Source organism: Sminthopsis crassicaudata, chromosome 2 (assembly GCF_048593235.1).
Source record: "Sminthopsis crassicaudata isolate SCR6 chromosome 2, ASM4859323v1, whole genome shotgun sequence".
Lineage (NCBI taxonomy): Eukaryota > Metazoa > Chordata > Mammalia > Dasyuromorphia > Dasyuridae > Sminthopsis > Sminthopsis crassicaudata.
In genome coordinates, this window is record NC_133618.1 from 628,858,119 (window position 1) to 628,879,294 (window position 21,176).

Genomic DNA, 21,176 nt, shown 5'->3' on the forward strand with positions numbered 1-21,176 from the left:
CCGAGGCGGTGGCGGCGGCACCAGTGAGAAAGGCAAAGACGTGGCTGTGGCTTCTTTCCTTGTAAAACAGCGCCCACCTCCGGCCTTGAGCCCACCAGCCTGGCGGCTCAGCTTGGCTCAGCCGCAGCCAGAGAGCCGAGCAGAGCCCGGGGCTGGGCTGGTCCGGGTTTGAGGGGGAGAAGCAGCTGGGGCCGCCGCTCACAGCCCGGGGCACGTGCGGACAGACCCATCCACACTCGCAAGCACACGGCATACCCTTAAAGACTCGGCGGCACCTGGAGGCACGGTACACGCTACAATAGGACACCACATACACATGGAGAAACAACACCCTGCAGGCGCGCACACAAATGACACAGAAAGACAGAGAAATGCTACAGTCATATAAGCGAGTGTAGACACAGACATACATGCAGTCAGAGAAACAACACCCTATAGGTATGCACACAAATGATACAGAAAGACAGAGAAATGCTACAATCATATAAGCAAGTGTAAACACATACATGTGGCCAGAGAAACAACACCCTACAGGTGTGCACACCAATGACACAGAAAGATAGAAAGATGCTATAGTCATATAAGCAAGTGTAGACACAGACATACTGTGGTTAAAGAAACAACACCCTACAGGTGTGCACACCAATGACACAGAAAGATGCTACAGTCATATAATCGAGTGTAGACATACTTGTGGTCAAGTAAAATGGGGGCATGCACTACACCCATACACACATGGAGACACATAAATTACACATTCAGACACAGAGGAATGTTACAGGACACAATATATAGACACCTCTATATAGACACACACTGCATATAGGTGTCTGTGTATATTTGTATACACCCACAGATACACATTATATAGTAACTACACACAATACCGACACCCTTTGCTGCACTTACAAACACTCTCTCCTATTTTTAAGTATTAAACAGAGGATATGAGCATGCCTGGAGAGAAGGAAGGAGGGAAGAAAAGTCAGAAAATGAGAAGGGAGAGTTACAGGTGAGATGAGAAAATCACAATAATCAAAGCAATCTAAACCAGAACAGTCATCAACCAGACAGTGGGAAGGTCACCAACTTCACATCTGTTCACCACTGCTGATCAGGTGGGGGCCATAGAACATGGCAGCTCTGGCTGCTGCGCCTGCCATCACTTACCTTCCTGCACTGCCTGGAAGGGGTTGTTGGCCTCTATGAACTTGATGGAGTAGGTGATCTTCTCACTCTGCAAAATGTCATCATTGAGGCTGAGGTCTGACACAGCCAGTTGGAAAACCTCATCATCCTTAGCTGCATTCTCCTCAATATGGCCCCTGGAAAGGATTAGGATAAAAAGGACACAGGTCAAGAGGTCTTGGACAGTAAAATACCAAAGGTCATGGAATTCACCCCCCTTCTTTGTAAGGTGACTGGCTCAGTGGCTACCCCAGTCTATTTCCCTTCAGACTGGTGGTGGTGGTAGCTAGCTTGGTAAATACAGCAGACTATTAGTGTGGGTTGTAGCAGGCATGTTACTGTGTTACGGGAGTTGGAGTTTTAGCTACATGGTTGTTGTTGCTGCTACTCTAATAGTTCCTTAGGACTCAGCTCAACTGATTATTGTCCTTCCAGGGAGGCAGGACTTGATGAACAGAAAGAAGCAATGTGTGGGTACTAAAAGAGATACCAATGGTAAAAAAAAAAAAAAAAAAAAAAAAAAAAAAAAAAGAGGAAGAACATTTTTAATAACAAAAAAAAAAAAGTCACTCTAGAAGAGGAAAATATTTATTTCATATTTATTATATGATAGATGGAGTCATATATGTAAGAGTGAACTCTCAAAAGTTTTCTTGGGGGAGGAGGAGGGATAGTGTTCAAAACTTGTCCGGGATGCACCTATCTTGTCCAGCTCTAAATACTATTCACTTGTTACACAGCTATATATCTCAGATTCACCCTTCACCTAGGTTATACATATGATAGACGTGTTACAAGTGCCATAGAATACAGATTATAGTAGGACAGGTGTATGTTACAAACACATCACTTGGATATGACATTCACAGTGCACAGAGCCAGATTCCTATGTCTAAGGGTAGACCAAAGGTTTTATAGTTGCAGAAGACTTCTCCCATTCAGGGCCCATTTCTCAAATTCAGAAACACCCTAAGGATTGCCTCTACGCAACAGAGTAGCCCAGAAGAAGAGGAAGTAGGGGGTGGGGCAGGAGTTAGGGCTAAGACGATGTTAACCCCTTTCTCTCCAAGACATGCAAGCTGGCTTTTCCTGCAGCCATCCTCCCCTAGTGGAGTAGCTGAGTCCAGCTAGTCCTGGGTGTTGGGGAAGCTCCATGATGCACTGACAGAGGAGGCATCTGGCACTAGGCTTTACGTGATACCAATCGGTTGTGGAGCCTATGAATAAGATCCCACTACAAACCCGGGAGAGACAGCTGTGCGGGTGAGATCAAGATGGCTCTGCCCTCCTTCCACCTCCAGAGCTTCCAACCAGAGAAGTGCTTATTCACCCGCAGCCAGGTTAGCTCGGCCTCAGGCCACGAAGATGCCACAGAGGGATACCCTCTGGCTCTCTAGTGTCCTAGCTCTGCATCTCAGTCTCATCCTCTCTGCCCAGGAGTGCCTGGCTGCCTTTCTCTCTGCTCCAGTCCCACTTTCCGGGTGGGTAGCCTGTTTCAATTGAATAGCTCACAGGTAGAATCCAGGACCATGGACAACTCCTATGGGAAGGCGAACCTAGGAATACCCCAACTAAGAAAGGCAAGGAAAGCTCCTTCCAGGCTCTCAGAGTCCTGGGCGCCCTGGCATCGCGCCCCACAGGCCAGCCTCCTCCGACTCCCTGGAGCTGGAGAAGTCAAATAAAGCTTTAGAGCTCCAGTTCCAAGCTCATTGAAACCCCCAAGGTGGCTAAAGGGTGAAGACTCCAAACTACTCCCTCCTCCCCCGCCGCCTCCCCCCCCTCCCCCCCCGCAATCAGAGCTTTCTCCCGCGCTATCGAGAGCTCTGGGAGAAGCTGGGGCACACCGGGGTTTCCCTGCCTGTCTTCCTCATAGCCGCAATGCTGACCAGGCTGGCCGGCTCTCCACTTCTCCCGCTAGCAGATAGGGGTGGGGGGAGACTAAAGTTTCTTCTGTCACCTCCTTCCTTGGATTTACCGAGAAGGGAAGTCCTCACCCCCCCCCCTCCCTTCCCTCCTCCATCTGCCCTGTAATGCAGGATGAAGGTGGGTTGTAAAAAGGGATAGGGGTTGGTCTTTTCCAGCAGGCGATTAAGATGGAGAGGCGGAGTTGGGAGGTGGGGGTGAGAGAGAAAGCTCTACCCCAGCCTGGGTTTCTGTTCTGAGATCCCTCCTGGAACCCTCCAGGCCTAGATCTCCCCTATGCCAGTTTGGGGGGGGGGGGAGGAGAGGACCCAGGACGATTCTTGGATGCTCTACTATGTCACACACACACACACACACACACACCCAAAAAAGAGAGGTGTCGAACTGGCTTACGAGGAGCTACGGCTCATCGCCACAGCTACTCCCACCCCGTAAACACACCCCAACTTCCCAGGCGTATTTTTCTCTTCTCTCGGGTCTTTTCCCAACTTCCCGGAGATGACTGCGGAGTACTTTCCGGAGGGGTCTCTGTGACCCGACAATCTCCCCCACCTCAGTCTTCTCCTCAGGCTCTCAGCCTGCCCAACTTCTCATTAGCTCGACCTTCTTCCCAGGCTTCATTTCCCCAGTTCCCAACCAATTCCCCGCTTTTCGCGCCCCCCCCCCAGCACCATGCTCCCGCCCTTCCCTCTCTCCCTCATCTCTCCAATCTCTCTGTCTCCCTCCTTTTCTCTCTCTCCTCTTTTCCCTCCTTCTTTCCCCCACATATACACCTCTCCTACTCTCTCCCCCGCCCCCACCCTTCCACCCACGCTCCTTCCCTCCCTTCTTCTCCTCTCCCACCTCCCCGGAAAGCCCACGACTCAGACCCTGGGAAAATTGAGAGCTGTCAATGGACTCTGGTCGCAGTCGCCACAGCTGCACACACAACACACACACACACACACACACACACACACACACACACACACACACACACACACACACACACACTCCAACGACTGGCATACGCTGACACACACTGACAACACCCATTGACACGCACACACACCGACAGACAGACACACGCACACACAAGCCAGGAGCTCCGGACCCAGCTTCCTCAATCCTTTCCAGACAACTTGGTCACCACCTGTCTCTGCTTCACTCCTACTCTGGAGGAGGGAGGGATTGTAAGGGGATGGGGGCAGCTCCTGGGGCCCCCCTCCCCCAGTCTCCCCGGCATGATCCTTTGGGAGAGACACGGGAAAGCAGGGTACTAGCAAACGAGCATGGCTATGGCCCCTCGCTCCGGCCCCCAGGGCCAGAGGAGCTGCTGCCCTAGGAGGCGCCTGTGGCTGCCCGGGGCGCGGCGCCCTGGAGAGTGCGTTCAAGCGGGCATCTTCGCCCCACAGCCTCTGAACCGGAGGGCGGAAGGAAGACGGAGACCTCCGGTTCCTGGGCACTGCCCGCTGCCAACTTCGCGAGGCTACTCGGCTTCCGAGAGCCCCAACAGCCCAGAGCTTTCGGCTTCAGATAGTTGGGTTTGCCCCCACCTCCCCCTCCCCAACCTTTGCCTCTCTTCATCTCCCCCGCCCCCCTACCCCTCCCTCACCGCCGTGGGGGAGGGGGAGGGTTCTACCCTCAGCCGAGCCCCCTCCGGGCGTCCATCTGTCAGTCCCTGCGCCCACCCTCCCGGCCGGCTGCCTCCTTGCCTGCCTGCCTGGCCGCCTGCCTCCCTGCCTGCCCGCCTTCCTCTTCTCCTCCTCTTCACCGGCGCTCGCTCTCTCTTACCGATGTGGATGATGGAGTCCGCCCGCACCGAAACGCACTGAAATATCCAGGGGAGAAGCCACAGCGTCAACACTTCCATGTCCCCCCTCGCGCGCTGCACATCAGCCCGGGCTCGGGGCGAGACCCAGGGTTGGGGGGAGGGGGCGATCGGGAAGGAGGGGAGCCGGGGAGGGCCGGGAAGGGACTGGGGGAGGAGGCGCCCGGAGAGCCCCGGGAGCCCGCCCGCTCAGCCCGCTCAGCCCGGCCAGCAGCCCCGAGCCGGGGGTCCGAGAGCCCGAGGCAGCGCGGCACAGCTCAGCGCCCGGGAGCCGGGGACAGGAGCGCCGAGGAGCCGGGCAGCACAGAGCGGCCAGCGGGAGGCGGAGAGGGGGAGGCGGCTCCCGGGGCAGGAGGAGGTGGCGGCGGCAGCGGGCGGAGGAGGGCAGGCGGGCCCGGCAGGCTCCCGGCGGTGGCGGCGGCTGCGGCGGCTCCTCGGCTCTCGGTGTGTGTCTGAGAGCCCCAGCGAACAGCGAACTGCGGAGGACGTCCCCCTCCCCCTCTTTCCCATCCCCTCCCCTCCCTCCCCGCCCGCCAGTCTCCCCCCACCCCCCGGGCCACGTGATTGCAGAGCCTCGCCACTCAATAGAGGCGGCCCGAGCCTCGCGCTCGCTCTCTCCCCCGGTCGGGGCTGCCGGGCGCCCGAGGGCGCGGAGGGGGAGCCCTGGGGACCCGGGGAACCGTGCGGCCCGGGAGAGGGGAGACGAGGGGTGGGCACGGGAAGCCTGACACCCCGAGACGAAGTTTAGAGAAAACCGCCGGAAGGAGGCAGAAAGTAAGTGAAGGGGCAGCAGAGATGAAGCTGAACCCTCGACTCCCCCCTTGACCCGGGCGTCAAAAGGGTGGGGAGCAGTCCCAGAGCCTCCCCTCCCTCCAGAGAGAAGCAAAGGACTTCCCCCAGCTCCACAGCACTTCTAGTCCCGGCTCAGGGCCCGAGTGCCCTTCGGGAAGTGAGCGTGAGCAAGAGAGAAGGGGCCGCAAGGGCCGGAGGTACAGACTGTGGTTCGGGAGCAAGACAGGGGAGAAGTCGAGGCAAGGGCTGGGGCAGGAGCAGGGGGGAGGGGCAGGGAAAGGATCGGCGTACAGCCTCGATAGAGATAAGAGACTGGGGAGAGACGGGCTGGGGGAGGGGGGGTGACCACATGGAGCCTGGGGCAGAATTAGGGTTCGGGACAGGGGGTGACCCAACGGAGTGGGGGGAGCGCAAGAGCTGGAGCAGGAAGTGAGCATGGACGGGCAAGAAGAGAGAAGGGCTCTAGTGAGCGCTTGAAACTACTCGTAGACAGACTGAGAGACTGCGTGAAGACGAGGACCGGGGAAAGTGTGATCAGCCCGCGAAGACAAGTCCAAAAGACGGACAGAAGGCAGAGGAAGACTCCGGGGAAAGCCGGCACTTGGGCTGCCTGGGAGCACAGGCCCGCTCCCGAAGAAGGAAGAAAGCCCCAGCCCGTCTCGCTCCGGTTTTCTCTGCCCACTCAGAAGCCTCCCACGCTCAGAAGCGGAGGCAAAGAGGAGCCCCGAGCGCCGGGGGCGTCAAAGCTGGGTTATCGTGGCGTTTTGTTTGTTTGTTTTTGAAGCTTCCCTCCCTCTCCATCTCCGCCATCCCCGCCCCCCTGGATCCCCTTCCACCAGCACCTTAGCCTTCAATGAAATCTAATTCATAAATCGGGCAGCTCCGGCTCAGAAGCCTAATTCATCCCCTAAAACAAACGCATCACTGATTGCAGGCATCCAGACGTGAGGAGCGTTTAAAGATGCCCCGGAGCCGGAGAAAACACTTTCATTCAAGGAGCCTGAGACGTAATTAAAACCCCTGCTTGCCAGGGAGAGGAGCTGAGAGTAGGACTGTTCCCTCGATTGTGAACCGGCGCTGGGGCCAAAGAATGGACTCATTTAGCGAAATATCCGCCCAGGGAGGCTGGGTCTGGCTTGGGACTCCGGGAGGGAGCTCCTGAGGCGGCCTCGGAGCCCGGCGGGCCGCTTCTGGCAGGGAAGATTTCGCTGCCCCTCTCTCCTACTTGCTAGCCACTTAACTTAACCTTCTCTTTCGCTGTCTCCAGGCCGATCAGCTTTTTCGCTCTATTCCCTGGAGGGGAAGCTGGTACCACGCCAAGCAGAGGGAGCTGGTCCATCCCACAGGCTCCTGAACCTTCCCCCCACTGCCCCAAACTCGAGCCAGCTGATGGTGGGAGGGGGTGGGACGTGGGAACATCAGGAAGAGAAAGAACTGAGAGGATGCCGGCCCCATGCCGGGTCCTAGGAGCCAGGCAAGGGTAGAGGACTGGACGATTGAAAAGGGGAAAAGAGGGGAAAGGCAGGAGGAGCCTTGCCTTCCCGGGACAGGGGCCCTCTTCTCCCATAAATCCCTGAGCTCAACTATTCTTTGCTCTTCCCACGTGGACTTTCTGGGAATTGATAGAAGAAGTAATATACTACCTGCAGTATTGTGCATGATCTGAACAGCTCATCTGCATAATTGGCTTGAGGGAGGAAAATCAATAGAAATGTCCATTATTGCCCTACTTGATCAGGTAAAAATGAATCCTCGTTTATTTCCTTCCCATTCAATCACCCCAAAGATCACTTTTGGAAAAGGAAGGTCACTGCAGCTCATTCTTCTCCGAGCCCAAAGTTAAATAGTGCCTGATCCGGTTTATGGAAGCTGTAGGAAGCAGCTGCTGCAGGTCTTGATGGGAAGAAGAGAAGATCAGAAATGTTGATGTTCAAGGCTAGAAAGGCCCCGTGGAGGCCAGTCACCTACAGCCTTCAAACATGTTCTGGGCTTCAAGGGGCCTGAAAAAAAAAATGTGAAGAAATAGCATCATTGTGTTTGACTGAGGGTCCCCTCTCTCCCATTAACTGTGCTGCTATGGGCAAGACAGAGACTGATTCACAGATGAATAAGGAAAGGGGAAGTACAAACTGGATACGGTCAGGATTATCTGAGGTCCTTGCTTCCTTCTTTGCCCTGGATGTAATGATAAGATCATAGATCTAGAGTTTAAAGGTCATTTTAGAGGTCATTTAGCCCAAAACCCACCTTTTACAAATAATCCAATTGAGGCACAAACAAATAAAATGTCTTATCCAAAGTCACACAGGAAAAAGGGAGAGTTGAGGTTCAGACTGAGATCCTCCACCTTCAAATAAGCACTCTGAAATATACTTCAGTGTTTCTTGGTCTTCCAACAGAAGATATTATAGGGACCCTGAAGTCTTTTCTTCTTTCACTATTTATCTTCTACCTGGCACGGCTGCCATCTGCTCCTCTTGCTGCTTTGTCCAAATCCTTCCCATCACTCAAGGTCCACTCTCAAGAAACCTTTCCTGATTACCCCCAGGCTGAAGGGAGCTCTTCTTCCCCTGAGCTCCCACTTGTGACACTTGATACATTCTGCATTAAAAAGCATTTATTTCTTTACCCACTCCTAAGACAATCTAACTTCCTTTGGGTAAAGGGCTGAAGTCTTTACCCACTTTGGTATCTCCCCTAGACCTAACATAGTAGGCACTGGGAGCCCAACAGGGGGTCTGACACCCTGGAAGATTCAGTAAATGTGTGTGGAATGAATAAAACAGCCAGGTCCTGTATAAATATTCACTTTCCCACTCACCTTAAGTACATTGCTTTTATAAACCAAACTGGAATCATTGTGGTACCATAGAAAAAGCACAATAGACTTGGTGTTAGAAGACCTGTATTAAAATTCCAGTTCCATCACTTACTTGTATGACCTCAGAAAGTCACTTTTACTTTTCTGAACCTCAATACCCTCATCTGTAAAATTGGGGAGTTGGACTAAATCAGATAAACTGTCCTGAATCATAAGACCTCTTGACTCACTCAGCTTTCATCTCAGTGTCCCTAGATTTCTGTTTTCTGTCCATCTGTTCAGGATGTATATTTTCAAATCAGCTTACCAAGGCTTTTGTGGCTATGATGTAAATGCTGGTCAAACAGCATTCCAGTGGGATGTAATGAGGAGAGCCCACCTGGGATAGGTTTGTGGTGCACATGGCCCTGCTTTGATTTTAGAGAAATAGAAATGTATTATACACAGTGACACCACAGCATTACTTACTTACCCTACAGATGGTCCTCTCCTGGCTCCCCCTAATGACAAATACCACATTTCTAAACTGCTTTCAGGTTTACAAAATGTTTTCCATACCACAGTCCTATGACATGTATGCAAGTATAGCACCTCCTCTGATCTACTTTTCCAATTCATATATGTAATTATAGACTACATAAGGCCAGTTTTTTAAAACTATAGTTTGTGAGTCCCCACTAGTGTGCTTCCCCTTAACAATCAGGACACTTGACACAATTAGCTCTTAGCAAAGGTATTGCTAGGAAGACCTGAACTCAAACCCAGCCCCAGACAGTTACTATAAGTGGGCAAATAGACTCTGAGCAAGTCACTTAAGTGCCACTTACTTCAATTTCTCAAGAGTAAAATGGATATAATAATATCACCTAACTCACTGGGTTGCTTGAGGATCAAAAAAGGTGATATTTGTAAATATTGTGCATTTAGCACAGTGCTAAATGTATGTTCCTCTCTCCCCTCCCCAAAAGCATTTATATATAGTAGTCGAATATTTTACTATATAATATATATTATATATTCTACTATATATATATATATATATATATAGTAGAATATATAGTGTGAAGTCCAGGCTAGCTCCTCTGAAGGGCTCAGAATCAGTCCTAGTCAGGATAAGCAAAAGTCCTTCCCCCACGTTGTTGGCGCCAAATATAATGTTCTGATCGTCTCTAAGTTATAATCCTTCTCTGGGAGGAGGTTTCTTTTCTATATAATCTTTCCCTCTGTGAGCAGGTTTCTTGGGAGGCTTCTGGAGCCTTCCCCTCCAAAAGTGTGGGATTGCTGGACTTGCGAATCCACAGGCCGTCTTCTCTTTGACTCAATCCAGACTGTCCTTCAGACTCAATGTTGCCTCTTTTTATCCTCCCAGAGAATGGGCTTGTGGGTACTGCAGGGACTTGTGAAAACTCCTTACTGACCAATGAACTTGCTTCTTTAAAGTATTCCTTCAAAGGTGTAGACTCCCTTAAAGATTTGAATTAAAGGTATGAATTCTGAGCTAGAGAATTGTTAAGTACCAACTTAGCACTTAGTAAGAACCTAACAATATAGTAGTAGAATGTTCCTCCATAAGCCCAGGGTATGTTCAGACATACTCGTAGTATCTGTAAAAAGAGTAAGAATAGAATACAGTAGTAGTGAAGCAAGCATGTAGAGATCACATATGACCAAGGCATTCAAAACTTTGGTATCAGAGGATCCTGATGGCCTTTCTCTCTACACAACTTTTCCCTGAGTCTCTTTGAGGAAGTTTAACTAAGCTGGCTTCCTAGGATCTATTCCTCTCTATGGATTAGTTCTTTATTGCCCAGGCTAGCTCTTTTGAATCCGCAATGAATTTCCTTCTCTGAGCACCATAGCTTAAATCTCCTCCTTCCTCTCTGAACTGCACAACTCTCCTGAGCCTTGACTATTTTCTGTTCTTAAAATGCTAGATATCTTGCCTTTTTATATAGGTCCAGAGGATATTTCAGTTTCTCTCAGCCAAGTAAACAACTATATTTCCTTTATGATTTTAATTGCTTTTGCCTAATGGCCAAGGCCCTATAAAGTCCTTAAGTTATTAAGGAATTTATTCAGTCTAAGTTGTGGGTTTGGATGAAAGTTTTTAATCCCACTTTTACTCAATTATTATTATCTCATATTAGAGATGAGGCAGCTGGGACTAATAAACTTGCTCAAGGTCACACAGCTAACAAGTATTGGAGGCTTCATATTGCATGGATATTATTCTTTCCACTATTTCCCCTAGTGAGGTAGTCTCTGCTCTGATTGCTGAAGGGGTAGGGCAGAGAGAAAACAAAGTAGTAAACTTGCCTTAAGAGTAATGATGGGATATTAGCAGAATTCCTTCTGAAAGAATAGATTCCTCCAGGTTGGGTTCAGGTTTTGGGCTGTGTTGTCTCCCTGTTAGAGGAATCATTTGAGAATGTTTTTTTATCCCCTCTATATATATCAGGTTTTAAAATTCCCTTTCCTCTTCTCCCCACAATCCTCTAACAGTAAGGCATTTAGGGATAGTCATTCACTCTTTCAAGTGTACCACGGAGTCATTAATATCTTGCAGGGATAATGCCTTGAATGCACCAGTGAGCTCACCTCCCAGAATTGACCACTGACAAGCACACTGGAGGACATGTGTCTTTACACTTCTGTGGCATAGGTGATTGCCTAAAGGGTGTGATCTCAGGAAGTCAATCCACCATTTTAAAAAAATAAAAAATAAAATAAAACACCTTCCCACCTACTTGTCAGTGCCTAAAATTCCTCCATAACATTTCATTTCTTTGATGCCTATAAAAATGAAAATTACCCCAGGAAAGCATCATATATTAAGATTAGTCAGTCATTTCTGTCTCAGCATGGATGTATTCATCAAATTCTTTTCTTTTTTAATTTTCAAAGTGCATTATCAATGCTTTTTTTATATCATTCACTTTTCAACACCTCTCCCCCCCCCCAAAAAATAGAACCTTTTTGTGCTAAGTACAATCAAGCAAAATAAATAGATTTGCCTAGATCTGCAAAAGTATTCCTCATTCTAGACCTGCTGCTCATCATCAGACTCTTTCCTAAGAGTATATTTTAATAGGGGATGGACTAGGAAGCATAAAAACATTTGGCACCTTAGAATTGGTGCTAGAAAGAGAGCGGAGGGGGTGATTGCAGTAATGAAAGGGTACCAAAAGAGGGGATTGAGTACTCAAGCCCAGTGCTTTAAGGTTTACAAAATATTTTGCATGTTTCATCTCATTTAATCCTCATAACAATCTTGGCAAGAAGATACTACAGACTACCCATTTTACAGATGAGAAATAAGATTCAGAGAGTATATTGACTTCTTTGGAGTCACATGAGTAGTGAGTCTCAGAGATGAGAATCAAATTCAATTATCAATTTGACTCCAAATCAGGAATTCCATCATACCACAGCAAAAACAAACTTGATTAGTATCATTATTTGAGGAAGAATAAGCCCTATGAAGGATCACTGAGCATGGATCACTGGTTCTACATTGAGAGAAGTCCAGTTGACAGGATAACCATCTACTCATTGAGTTTCAGAGCTTAGTACCCTTGAGGTTGAGACATTTCACCTTCTTTTCCTGAAGGGAAACTTCTGGCATTGGAGTCAAAGCACGTTATGAGTCAGATGATCATCGATCTTCAATGTATTTGAGACAAAGTAACCATAACCCTGAGGTGGCTGCCCTTTTCTAATAAAACACATTCTTAGTGGTCTTAAGTTGCCAAGAGTCAGGGGTACATGTCATGGAATTATAGACTCTGAGTTGGATCAAATCTCAGAGGTCATCAGACCAATCCCTTTCTAAGCAAGAGTCCCCTCTGCACTACTTCAATGACTGGTCATTCTCTCACTTCATCACCTTCAATGATGAGCAACTCAGTGCCTTATAAGTCCGGCCATTTCACTTGTGAAGTTTTCAATGTCAGAAAGTTTTCCTCCTATAAGAACTAAAATCGACCTCCCCGCAGTTCATCCTCATGGCCTCCTAGTTCTTTCTGGCACCAAGAATAATGTGTCAAAGCCCTCTTTCACCACACAAACCTTCTGAAGAAACTCAGCAGATTCCTAAAAACTTTTTTCCCAGCATAAACATTCCCATATCCTTCAAGTAATTCTTCCTTTGCAACAACAACAACAACAACAACAACAACAACAACAACAAAATTCGGTTCTACACATATATATTGTACCAGGATATACTATAAGATATTTAATATGTATGGCAATGCCTGCCATCTAGGGGAGGGGGTGGAGGGAAGTAGGGGAAAATTCGGAACAGAAGAAAGTACAAGGGATAATGTTGCAAAAAATGTTATAATTATAAAATTAATTTTAAAAATGTGGGGTAGCAAGATGGCACAGTGAATAGAGCACCAGCCCTAAAGTCAGGAGGATTTAAGTTCAAATTTTGCCTCATAACTTAATATGTCCTAGCTGTGTGACAGCTATACTTGTCACAACCCCAATTGCCTGGCAAAAGAAAAAAGGTTTCATGCTTCTTTCTCACACACACACTCGTTCACTCTCTTTCTCTTTCTTATTTTCTCTCACTCACTCATACACACACACAACATAAACATGGTTTATAAGAAAAACTTTTTCAATCACTCCATTAGTAAGTCTATATGATTTCTTATTGTATTGGAAGACTTAAAAGAAATTAAGAAACTTCCTTTTTACTAGCCATCTTCATCTCCTTTTACATTTCAGATTCCTGTAATGGCTTCCATAAATTTTCTACCCCAAATCCTGGAAAGACATAAATGCAGTGGGAATGTGCAGTTTGGAGATGGGGTGAGGATGGATCAACTAGTCAAGGAGACAGCAGTAGAGTCATTAGCCATCCCATAGCTTCCAGGAAATATTACAAAAATGGGATTAGCAGCAGATTCAATGGCTTTTTTTAAAGCAGCTGTCCTTGGTGCTTAATAATACAGGTATGTGATCTTAGAACAAGGTCTATAAAGCCAGCTTCTGAGCTTCTATTCAATTGTTGCATCAATTCATCCTATGAGCTGGATAATATAGTTTTCCCTTTCTGGATTTAGATTTCTGCCATAAGAAAAATAATAGAGTATACATGTAGACATTTATGCAAGTATATTTTATATATTTAAATATACACATATTCATATGCATATGTCTATACACACAAAGTGTACTAAAAGTCTTAGGAATGAGAAAAAAATTATAGTCTGTATACACATTTATATTCACACACACACATACATACACACCATTTACATATATGTGAAGAATTTGTTATGAAGAAAGGTATAACTACACAAGCCTGAAATATGTATATATAATATATGGATGTCTATATAAAAATACATACATATGTTAGCAACTCTGTACCTTTCTTCATAACAGCTTTGTGAGATAGGTGGTGCAAGTATTATCTATCACTACTATTTTCTAATTGAGGAAAGTCAAACTCACAAATGAAAAGTGACTTCTCTACAATCATCCAGCAAGTCTGGGGTGGAATAGATTACAAAACTGGGATTCCAAGTAAAGAAAACAAAGACCAGTTCTTCCAAACACTTCTGTGTTGTATTAAAAAATCAGGTAGGTTAACTCTGACCAATCTATACTGTACAGAGCAGAGACCCTCAGCTCCTTGTTGGAGTTTGAGTATTAAAAGAAGAAGATTACTCTCCAGGCAAGCACCAATGGAGCAATCACTCTTCTAGTCACTGGTTTCTCCCTCTCATTCATTCTTTCATGCATTTATTTATTCAACAAAAAACTGCATAGTCTAGACATTCCTGAAATCCCAGACTAAATATCTTCAACCAACTCCAACTCAATATTCCATCACATTCTGATCAATAGCCCTATACACTGAGCTGCTACCACTACATTGAAACCAAACACTCTAATTCCAGCATCCAAGTCCTTTTTTGTATCTCCCTGCTAACCCACCCTCTAGAGACCAGCTATACTTTTTTCCAATTATTTTTAAGAGGAAAGAGTAAATTACTCACATGTGTATACCATTTTATGGTTCACAAAGCAATTTCTACACACCTTCCCCATAGATAATATATTAGTTCCATTTTACAGATAAAGAAAGCAAAGCATCAAGAAGTTAAATTACTAGTTCAGTCACTTAACAGCCTGCAAGTACCCATGTCCTGTGCTTTCTTCACTCCACTATTTTGTCTTTCAGAATTAGGAAATTATTTCCAAAATGCTCTAACTCACTACTGAGTAGAGAAATGCAAATTAAAACAACTCTGAGGTACCTCACACCTTTAAGATTGCCTAAAATGACAGGAAGACCTGGAAAGATTTACATGAACTGACACTGAGCAAAACAAGCAGAACCAGGAATACATTGTACACAATAACAGCAAGAATGTGCAATGATCAACTATGAAAAACTTGGTTCTTCTAAGTGGTTCAGTGATCTGAAGCAATCCCAATAGACTTTGGACAGAAAATGTCATCTGGAACCAGAGAAAGAACTAAGGGGACTAAATGTAAATCAACACATGCTATGCACTTTTTTCTGTTTTTTTTTTTTTTTTATCTCTCCCATGGTTTTTTCCATATGCTCTGATTTTTCTCTCCCAACATGATTCATGAAGCAACATGTATTAAAAAATAAATAAACTTACTACAATAAAAAAAGAATTAAATATTGGCAGAATATTTGGAAAAAACACATGCTGATTGATTATAAAAACAAATAGTGATACATGAATGTAATGGTCTATTATTAGGTCTTGGGAAGCAATGAACAGGAAGAAGAACATGGAGAATCATGGAATGATTTAGATGAACTGATGGAGAGCTAAGTAAGCAGTACTAGGGAAAGAATATATAATTTCTACAATGAAAGTGGAAAAAAAATGCATTTCTTTTCCTTTGCAAAGTGGGAGAGACTGGATATAGAACATGGCATAAACTGACAGATTAGGCAGATGTATTAATTTTGCTAAAATTGCTTTTTCTCTCTAATCTTTATACTTTGTTAAAGGAAAGAAGATTGATGATGGGGTCAGGGGAGGAAGGGATACATGAAAAAATGAAGGTTTTGTTAAAACAAGGGATATTGGTAAAAATTTAAAAGTTTAAAAAATAACATACTGATGCTGAGCAAAACAAGCAGAACCAGGAATACATTGTACACAATTACAGCAAAAGTGTGCAATGATCAATTATGAAAGGCTTGGTTTTTCTCAGATCCAAAGCAATCCCAATAGACTTTGGACAAAAAAAATGCCATCTGCAACCAGAGAAAGAACTAAGGAGACTGAATATAAAGCAACACATCCTGTGTTCACTTCTTTTTTCTGTTGTTTTTTTTTCTCTCACCTATGGTTTTTCCCATTGCTCTGATTTTTCTCTCCCAACATGATTCATAAAACAATGTGTATTAAAAATAAATAAAATAATAATATTCTGGTTAGAAACTGAAGGCTTTTCTTTTCCAAAAAAAAGGAAATAATTTTCAAAGCTACTCCCAAGTCAATATAGCAAATAGATGAGAGATAGACCCTGCAGTCAAGAGTCCTGCCTCTGACACACATTAGTTATGTGAGCATAGACAAGCGCCTTTACCTTTTCAGAACCTCCACGTACCTTCCTAATACCACAAGCTGCAAAGTAGATGTGGTTCTGCATTGGTAAAAGGAATTCACCAATGAAATCTTCATCTGGAACCCCATTCTTCCATCTCCCTAAAAGAAAGAGAAAGACAGAGACAGAGACAGAGAAAGGAAGAATGAACCAGATGTTTGTAAAAAGAATTCTATCAAAATAATTTAGGAAAGAGTATAAATTGAGATGGAAGTATGAATGACCAGACCTATGTTTTCACTGATATTAAGCTATATGAAGATATTTATTTTATATTCCTCGCATATATTTATATTCACATATATATTTATCAGCATTTTTGCATAAGTATATTTGTATACATATATTCCAATACATATAATGTACAGTGATATACACACCAATGAATATAAATGTATATACATTTGTAAGGATGGTACTTATACATATATATGATGTATACCCATAATTTTCTGCTGAAATTACCAAAACTACCCAATATAGTAATGGCCCTTCCTACACACAAACACACACAATTTTTCTCTATAAACAATATAGTATCTTGCTGTGATTCTGGTACAGAATGCCAGGCCTAGAGTCAGGAAGATTCATCTTCCAGAATTCAAATCCAGTCTCTGACACTTACTTGCTATGTGACCCTCGGCAAATTACTTAAACCTATTTGCCTCAGTCTCCTCATTTGTAAAATGCACTGGAGAAGTAAATAACAAACCACTCCAACATCTTTGCCAAGAACACCCCAAATAATATCAAGTGAAAGTCAAACTCAACTGAACAACCACAAAAAGCCCTTGGCTAACCCCATTTACCAGATGGAAGAAATAAGCAAGCATTCTAATAGTAACCTAAAATATAAAACTTTAGGGCCAAAAACATGACAGGACTCCTTGAAAAGAAAGAGAAAAAGCTTTGAGACCTTCTGAAGCAAAATTTCTATGTTCTTAGAAGTCTTTACTTCTAAAATTGCATCTTGGATTATTTGATGCCCTAAATTTGGAGTCAGAAAACTCAGATTTAAATTTTGACTCTGCCATCTTGGACAGGTTTTTTAATCTCTAGGTCCCAGTTTTCCTTTGTGTAAAGTAAGGATATTAAATTGGATAGTCTCCAAAGTTCCTTCCAGCTCTAACTAAACTCCTATAATACCTTCTCAAAGGAGAAAGAAATAGTCAGGTCATAGCAATGATCTCTAATGGTAGTTTTGGGGTCATTTTTCCTTTTCTGATTGTGAAGAAAATCACATAATTGCATGAAAGCTTGTATGGCCATGAGTGGGTGGTAGTGAATGGTGGAGATTGGAGAAAAACAAGGAAAAGAACCATCAAGAGATGGTTTCTGAATAATCCCCAGACATAGAAAATCTAGCTCTTGTATTTTTAATTTCATCATGCACAAGGAGTACTATTATAACTGACTGAAAACTGGAAGGGACTTTAGAAGCTATTTGGTCCAACCCCATCATTTTATAAATGAGAAAACTCAAGACTAAATTGAGATTAAATTGAGTTGCTCAAAATCACTTAGGTGATTTTGAGCTAGAAAGCAACAGAACCAGAATTTGAACCCAGTTCCCTGCCTCTAAATCTAGCATCTTTTCCACTGCATTCAGGGATGGTTCAACTCACTTTTCAGATTTCTCCTCATATCAACTGTCCCACCCTGGTGACATCCCTGCCCTGATGCCCATCTCTCTTTATGAGTGATTCTATCACTGGATCGACTTCATGAAGGTCTTCAGGTCTTCATCATTCTCAGGCTTTGATTCACAATCCAGAATAATTCTCTTTCATCTTGAATCTGCCTTGCCCCTGTTCAGATACTCTTCCACCTCCCCTTTTACGTTATCTCTCCATCCCCCAACCATTAAAAATATAAGCTCTTTGAGAGCAGTAACTGTCTCTTTTTTTGAATTTTTATTCCCATTTCTTAGTAAAGTTCCTTGGACATAATAAAACATTTTAAAAATGCTCCATCTCTCTGAACCACACTAAAATCCTATCAAGGGACTAAAAGATGAGAGTATCATGCAGATTTATCTTTGCTTTGAGCTAGATTACATGACAATGCTATGGAACCTAGAAAGTCATAAAAATTGGGGCAGGAAGCTGAGTTGATGTGAAGAAGGGGTGAGCTTGAGCTCACAGTACCATGCACCAGCTTAGAGGAAGGGGTCAAGATAGAGGCTATGGGGCAAAGGACCTCCACCAGAGAAGTCCTAGCTAGCATCCAAAATTGGTACTAGTCCAAAAATTTGTGGTCACATTTGGGATCATGGTTGATCATTCAAGGGTCTAGCTATCTATCTTTTTCTTTTATTCTCTCTCTGTGTGTCTCTCTCTCTCTTTCTCTCATTTTTGCTGAGGCAATTGGGATTAAGTGACTTGCCCAGAGTCACACAGCTAGGAAGTGTTAAGTGTCTGAAGCCAGAGTTGAACTTGGGTCCTCCTGACTCCAGGGCTGGTGTTCTTTCCACTACTCCCCATCCCTCTCCATTTCAAATAAAGTTTTGTGCTCTTTTGAACTTAAAAAGATCAACAGTCTCATTATATTAGGAACCTCTGAGCATATATCTTTCTGGTTTTCTAGTTTGAGCCTAAAATCCAAGAAAACAACTAACACTCCCCAAAGTTCCCTTCATTTCATAAGTTCATGATACATCATATGGATATGAATTTTAAAACATGCTCTATTTAGGAGGAGCCCAAAAGAGTGCATCAGCTAGAATGGATTGGCTAGAATGGTCCGGGGATTTTTTCTGAACTTGAGCATACCTGAAGATCCCCAAAATGAAAATAAGAATGATTGGCAATTGAGTAACTTAGGGATGCTACCAAATCTGAACGTTTTGGAGGATTTAAGAAACTGGCCATTGCATTCTTGGAAATAGATGTCTGCCAGCCTGGAAATTTTGTTTTTACATAAAATTTTGTATCCTTCTTCTTGGCAGAGAGGTAGAAGACTCCCAGGACAGAATTTTGGACTTATCCATTGTTTTTGTTTAACCATTTGCTTTTTTTTTTTTTTGTAATAAGGGGAGTTGAATTAAAGAAGGAAGGGAGAGTATATCCAAAAGATAATGGCATAAAACTAAAAGGCATAAATAAAGATTTTTAAATGAAGTTTAATTTTTTTGTTTGAAAAGAATAAAGTAGGATAGCTAAGTGTGGAGTTGAGAGTTAAGGGAACTATGGGGGAAGAAAAGGGAAAAGAATAGACCAGGGAATTTTTAACCAAATAATATTGATCACTGATCTGAGAACTCTCTATCCTAGAGCTCTTTTCTTCTATATTGCCTTTAGTTTTGTGTATTGTTTCCAAATATGTTTTCTGATAAAAGACAATGCATCATAGTGGTTGGAAAATTGGGCACGGGGTCAAGAATATTTAGCACCCATTCTACCTGTGTGACCACAGGCAAATCATTCAGCCTCTCAGTGCTCCCAGGCTACTCTTTTAGACTTAATGATCCAAAGAAGTGGTCAAACTCCATCAATAAAAGAGTTTCCACATACCATAATTCCCCATACTGGAAATATTCCAGGTCTGTATGCCCTGCCCCCTCATTTTTTCTCAAACTGTTTTCTTCCCTTGAAAATAATTGTCTCTCCAATCCAAGAAAGCCCACGTATGATGAGAGAAAAGAGAAGCTAGCAGCTATAATGACTACAATAATAATAATAATAACTCATTTCTATAGCACATTAAGGCTTTCAAAGTGCTTTGCATAATATCTAACAGTTATAGAGTAAGATAAAGCATTTTTACAATTTATAAAGTGCTTTCTGTCCATTATCTTATGTAAGTCTTATTAAGACAGCACAGATCCTCATGGTACAAACTGAGGCCCACAGAAGTAAATGACTTGTCCAAGATCATAGAGTTAATATACAGAGAGCTAGTGTTTGGTCCCATTTTCTGGCTTCAAATCTAGGTTTCTTCTGACTGAAATTGATAGTCTTCATCTATAGACTTTTCCTGGAATCTTTGGGCATGGGGATCTCTAAAGTCATAGGAGTCCCCTTCCCCCATAGCTCTCCAGCCAGAGAAATTTACTGGGAATGGGGATTCTTTGTGTACTCCTGCCCTCAAGGACGATGTGAAGTTCCTTCTTTCCTTGATTCCATTCCTTACTGACTCTACAAAGAATACAGTTTCAGGAAGTTTGGTCTCTTCCTTTAGGTCAATTTAATTTAACAGTTCAATGATAAATTGTTTGGTTGAAGTTGGAAGACTGTTAGACTTGAAATGGAGACTTGGATTTGAATCCCCCTCCAAATACTTACTAATCCCAGGATCCTAGATAAATCATTTACCTTCAGAGCCTGGAAATAATGCTAATGGAAATAAGTACCATCTCAGAGCCTGGGGGAGGGAGAAAACACTGGCTCTGACTGGAGTCAGAGAATGTGATTGCAAATACTGACTTGCTCATTAGTATTCATATGACCTTAGAGAAGACATTCAACTTCCTCAAAGGTTCCTCACTCATAAAACAAGAGGACTGAACTACACGAGTCCTTCCCACTCAAAAATCTATGCTTCAATTTCCTATGATATGGTGATAAATACTAACAAATCCTTATTAAATGATAGCTGTGAGCAGGAGACAATACAAATGTAAGGTGCCCCGTCCCTTGAAGGATCTCTGAGATGCTATACGTGTCTCTCCCAGGAGCTGAGCTGTTCAGGTACTGCTCATCTCAGGTCACAGAGACCATCTCCAGTTCTCATTTCTTATGGAAGTTAGGGATGAAAAGGGAAGAGAAATGGACTGCAAATCTTACATAAAACTTCTAATCCGGCAGGGCAACAAGGCCCACATTGAGATAATTTTAATATAGAGCATTGTTAACAGAGGCGTTTTGTCATAAGGGAAAGAAGACTTCATTTCAAATTCTACCTCTGACATTTACTAGCTGGGTGACCACAAGCAAGTCACTTAATGCCTCAGTTTCCTCAACTGTGAAAAGGCTATATAATGTCTATAATATCTTCCTCATAGGGCTGTTGTGAAGCTCACGAGAT

General features: G+C 44.2%; 1 protein-coding gene and 1 long non-coding RNA gene across 3 annotated transcripts in view; both read right to left on the reverse strand.

Annotated features, from left to right (window-relative positions):
* Positions 1 to 5,333, reverse strand: part of GRID1 (glutamate ionotropic receptor delta type subunit 1) — a 1,118,042-nt gene extending 1,112,709 nt beyond the window's left edge. Inside the window, exons 1-2 of one of the 2 annotated variants that reach the window (XM_074296389.1) lie at positions 4,871 to 5,333; positions 1,171 to 1,312 (exon numbers count right to left, since the gene is read on the reverse strand). In XM_074296389.1, the coding sequence (XP_074152490.1) occupies positions 1,171 to 1,312; positions 4,871 to 4,963 (235 nt within the window). In that variant the 5' untranslated portion in view covers positions 4,964 to 5,333. Of the gene's footprint in view, positions 1 to 1,170; positions 1,391 to 4,870 lie in introns of those variants that run through there. The other variant, XM_074296388.1, reaches the window with a different exon arrangement.
* A 5,524-nt stretch (positions 5,334 to 10,857) lies between these two features.
* Positions 10,858 to 21,176, reverse strand: part of LOC141553802 (uncharacterized) — a 73,701-nt gene continuing 63,382 nt past the window's right edge. Inside the window, exons 2-3 of the long non-coding RNA XR_012485648.1 lie at positions 16,155 to 16,252; positions 10,858 to 10,940 (exon numbers count right to left, since the gene is read on the reverse strand). This is a non-coding gene — a long non-coding RNA (uncharacterized LOC141553802). The remainder of the gene's footprint in view (positions 10,941 to 16,154; positions 16,253 to 21,176) is intronic.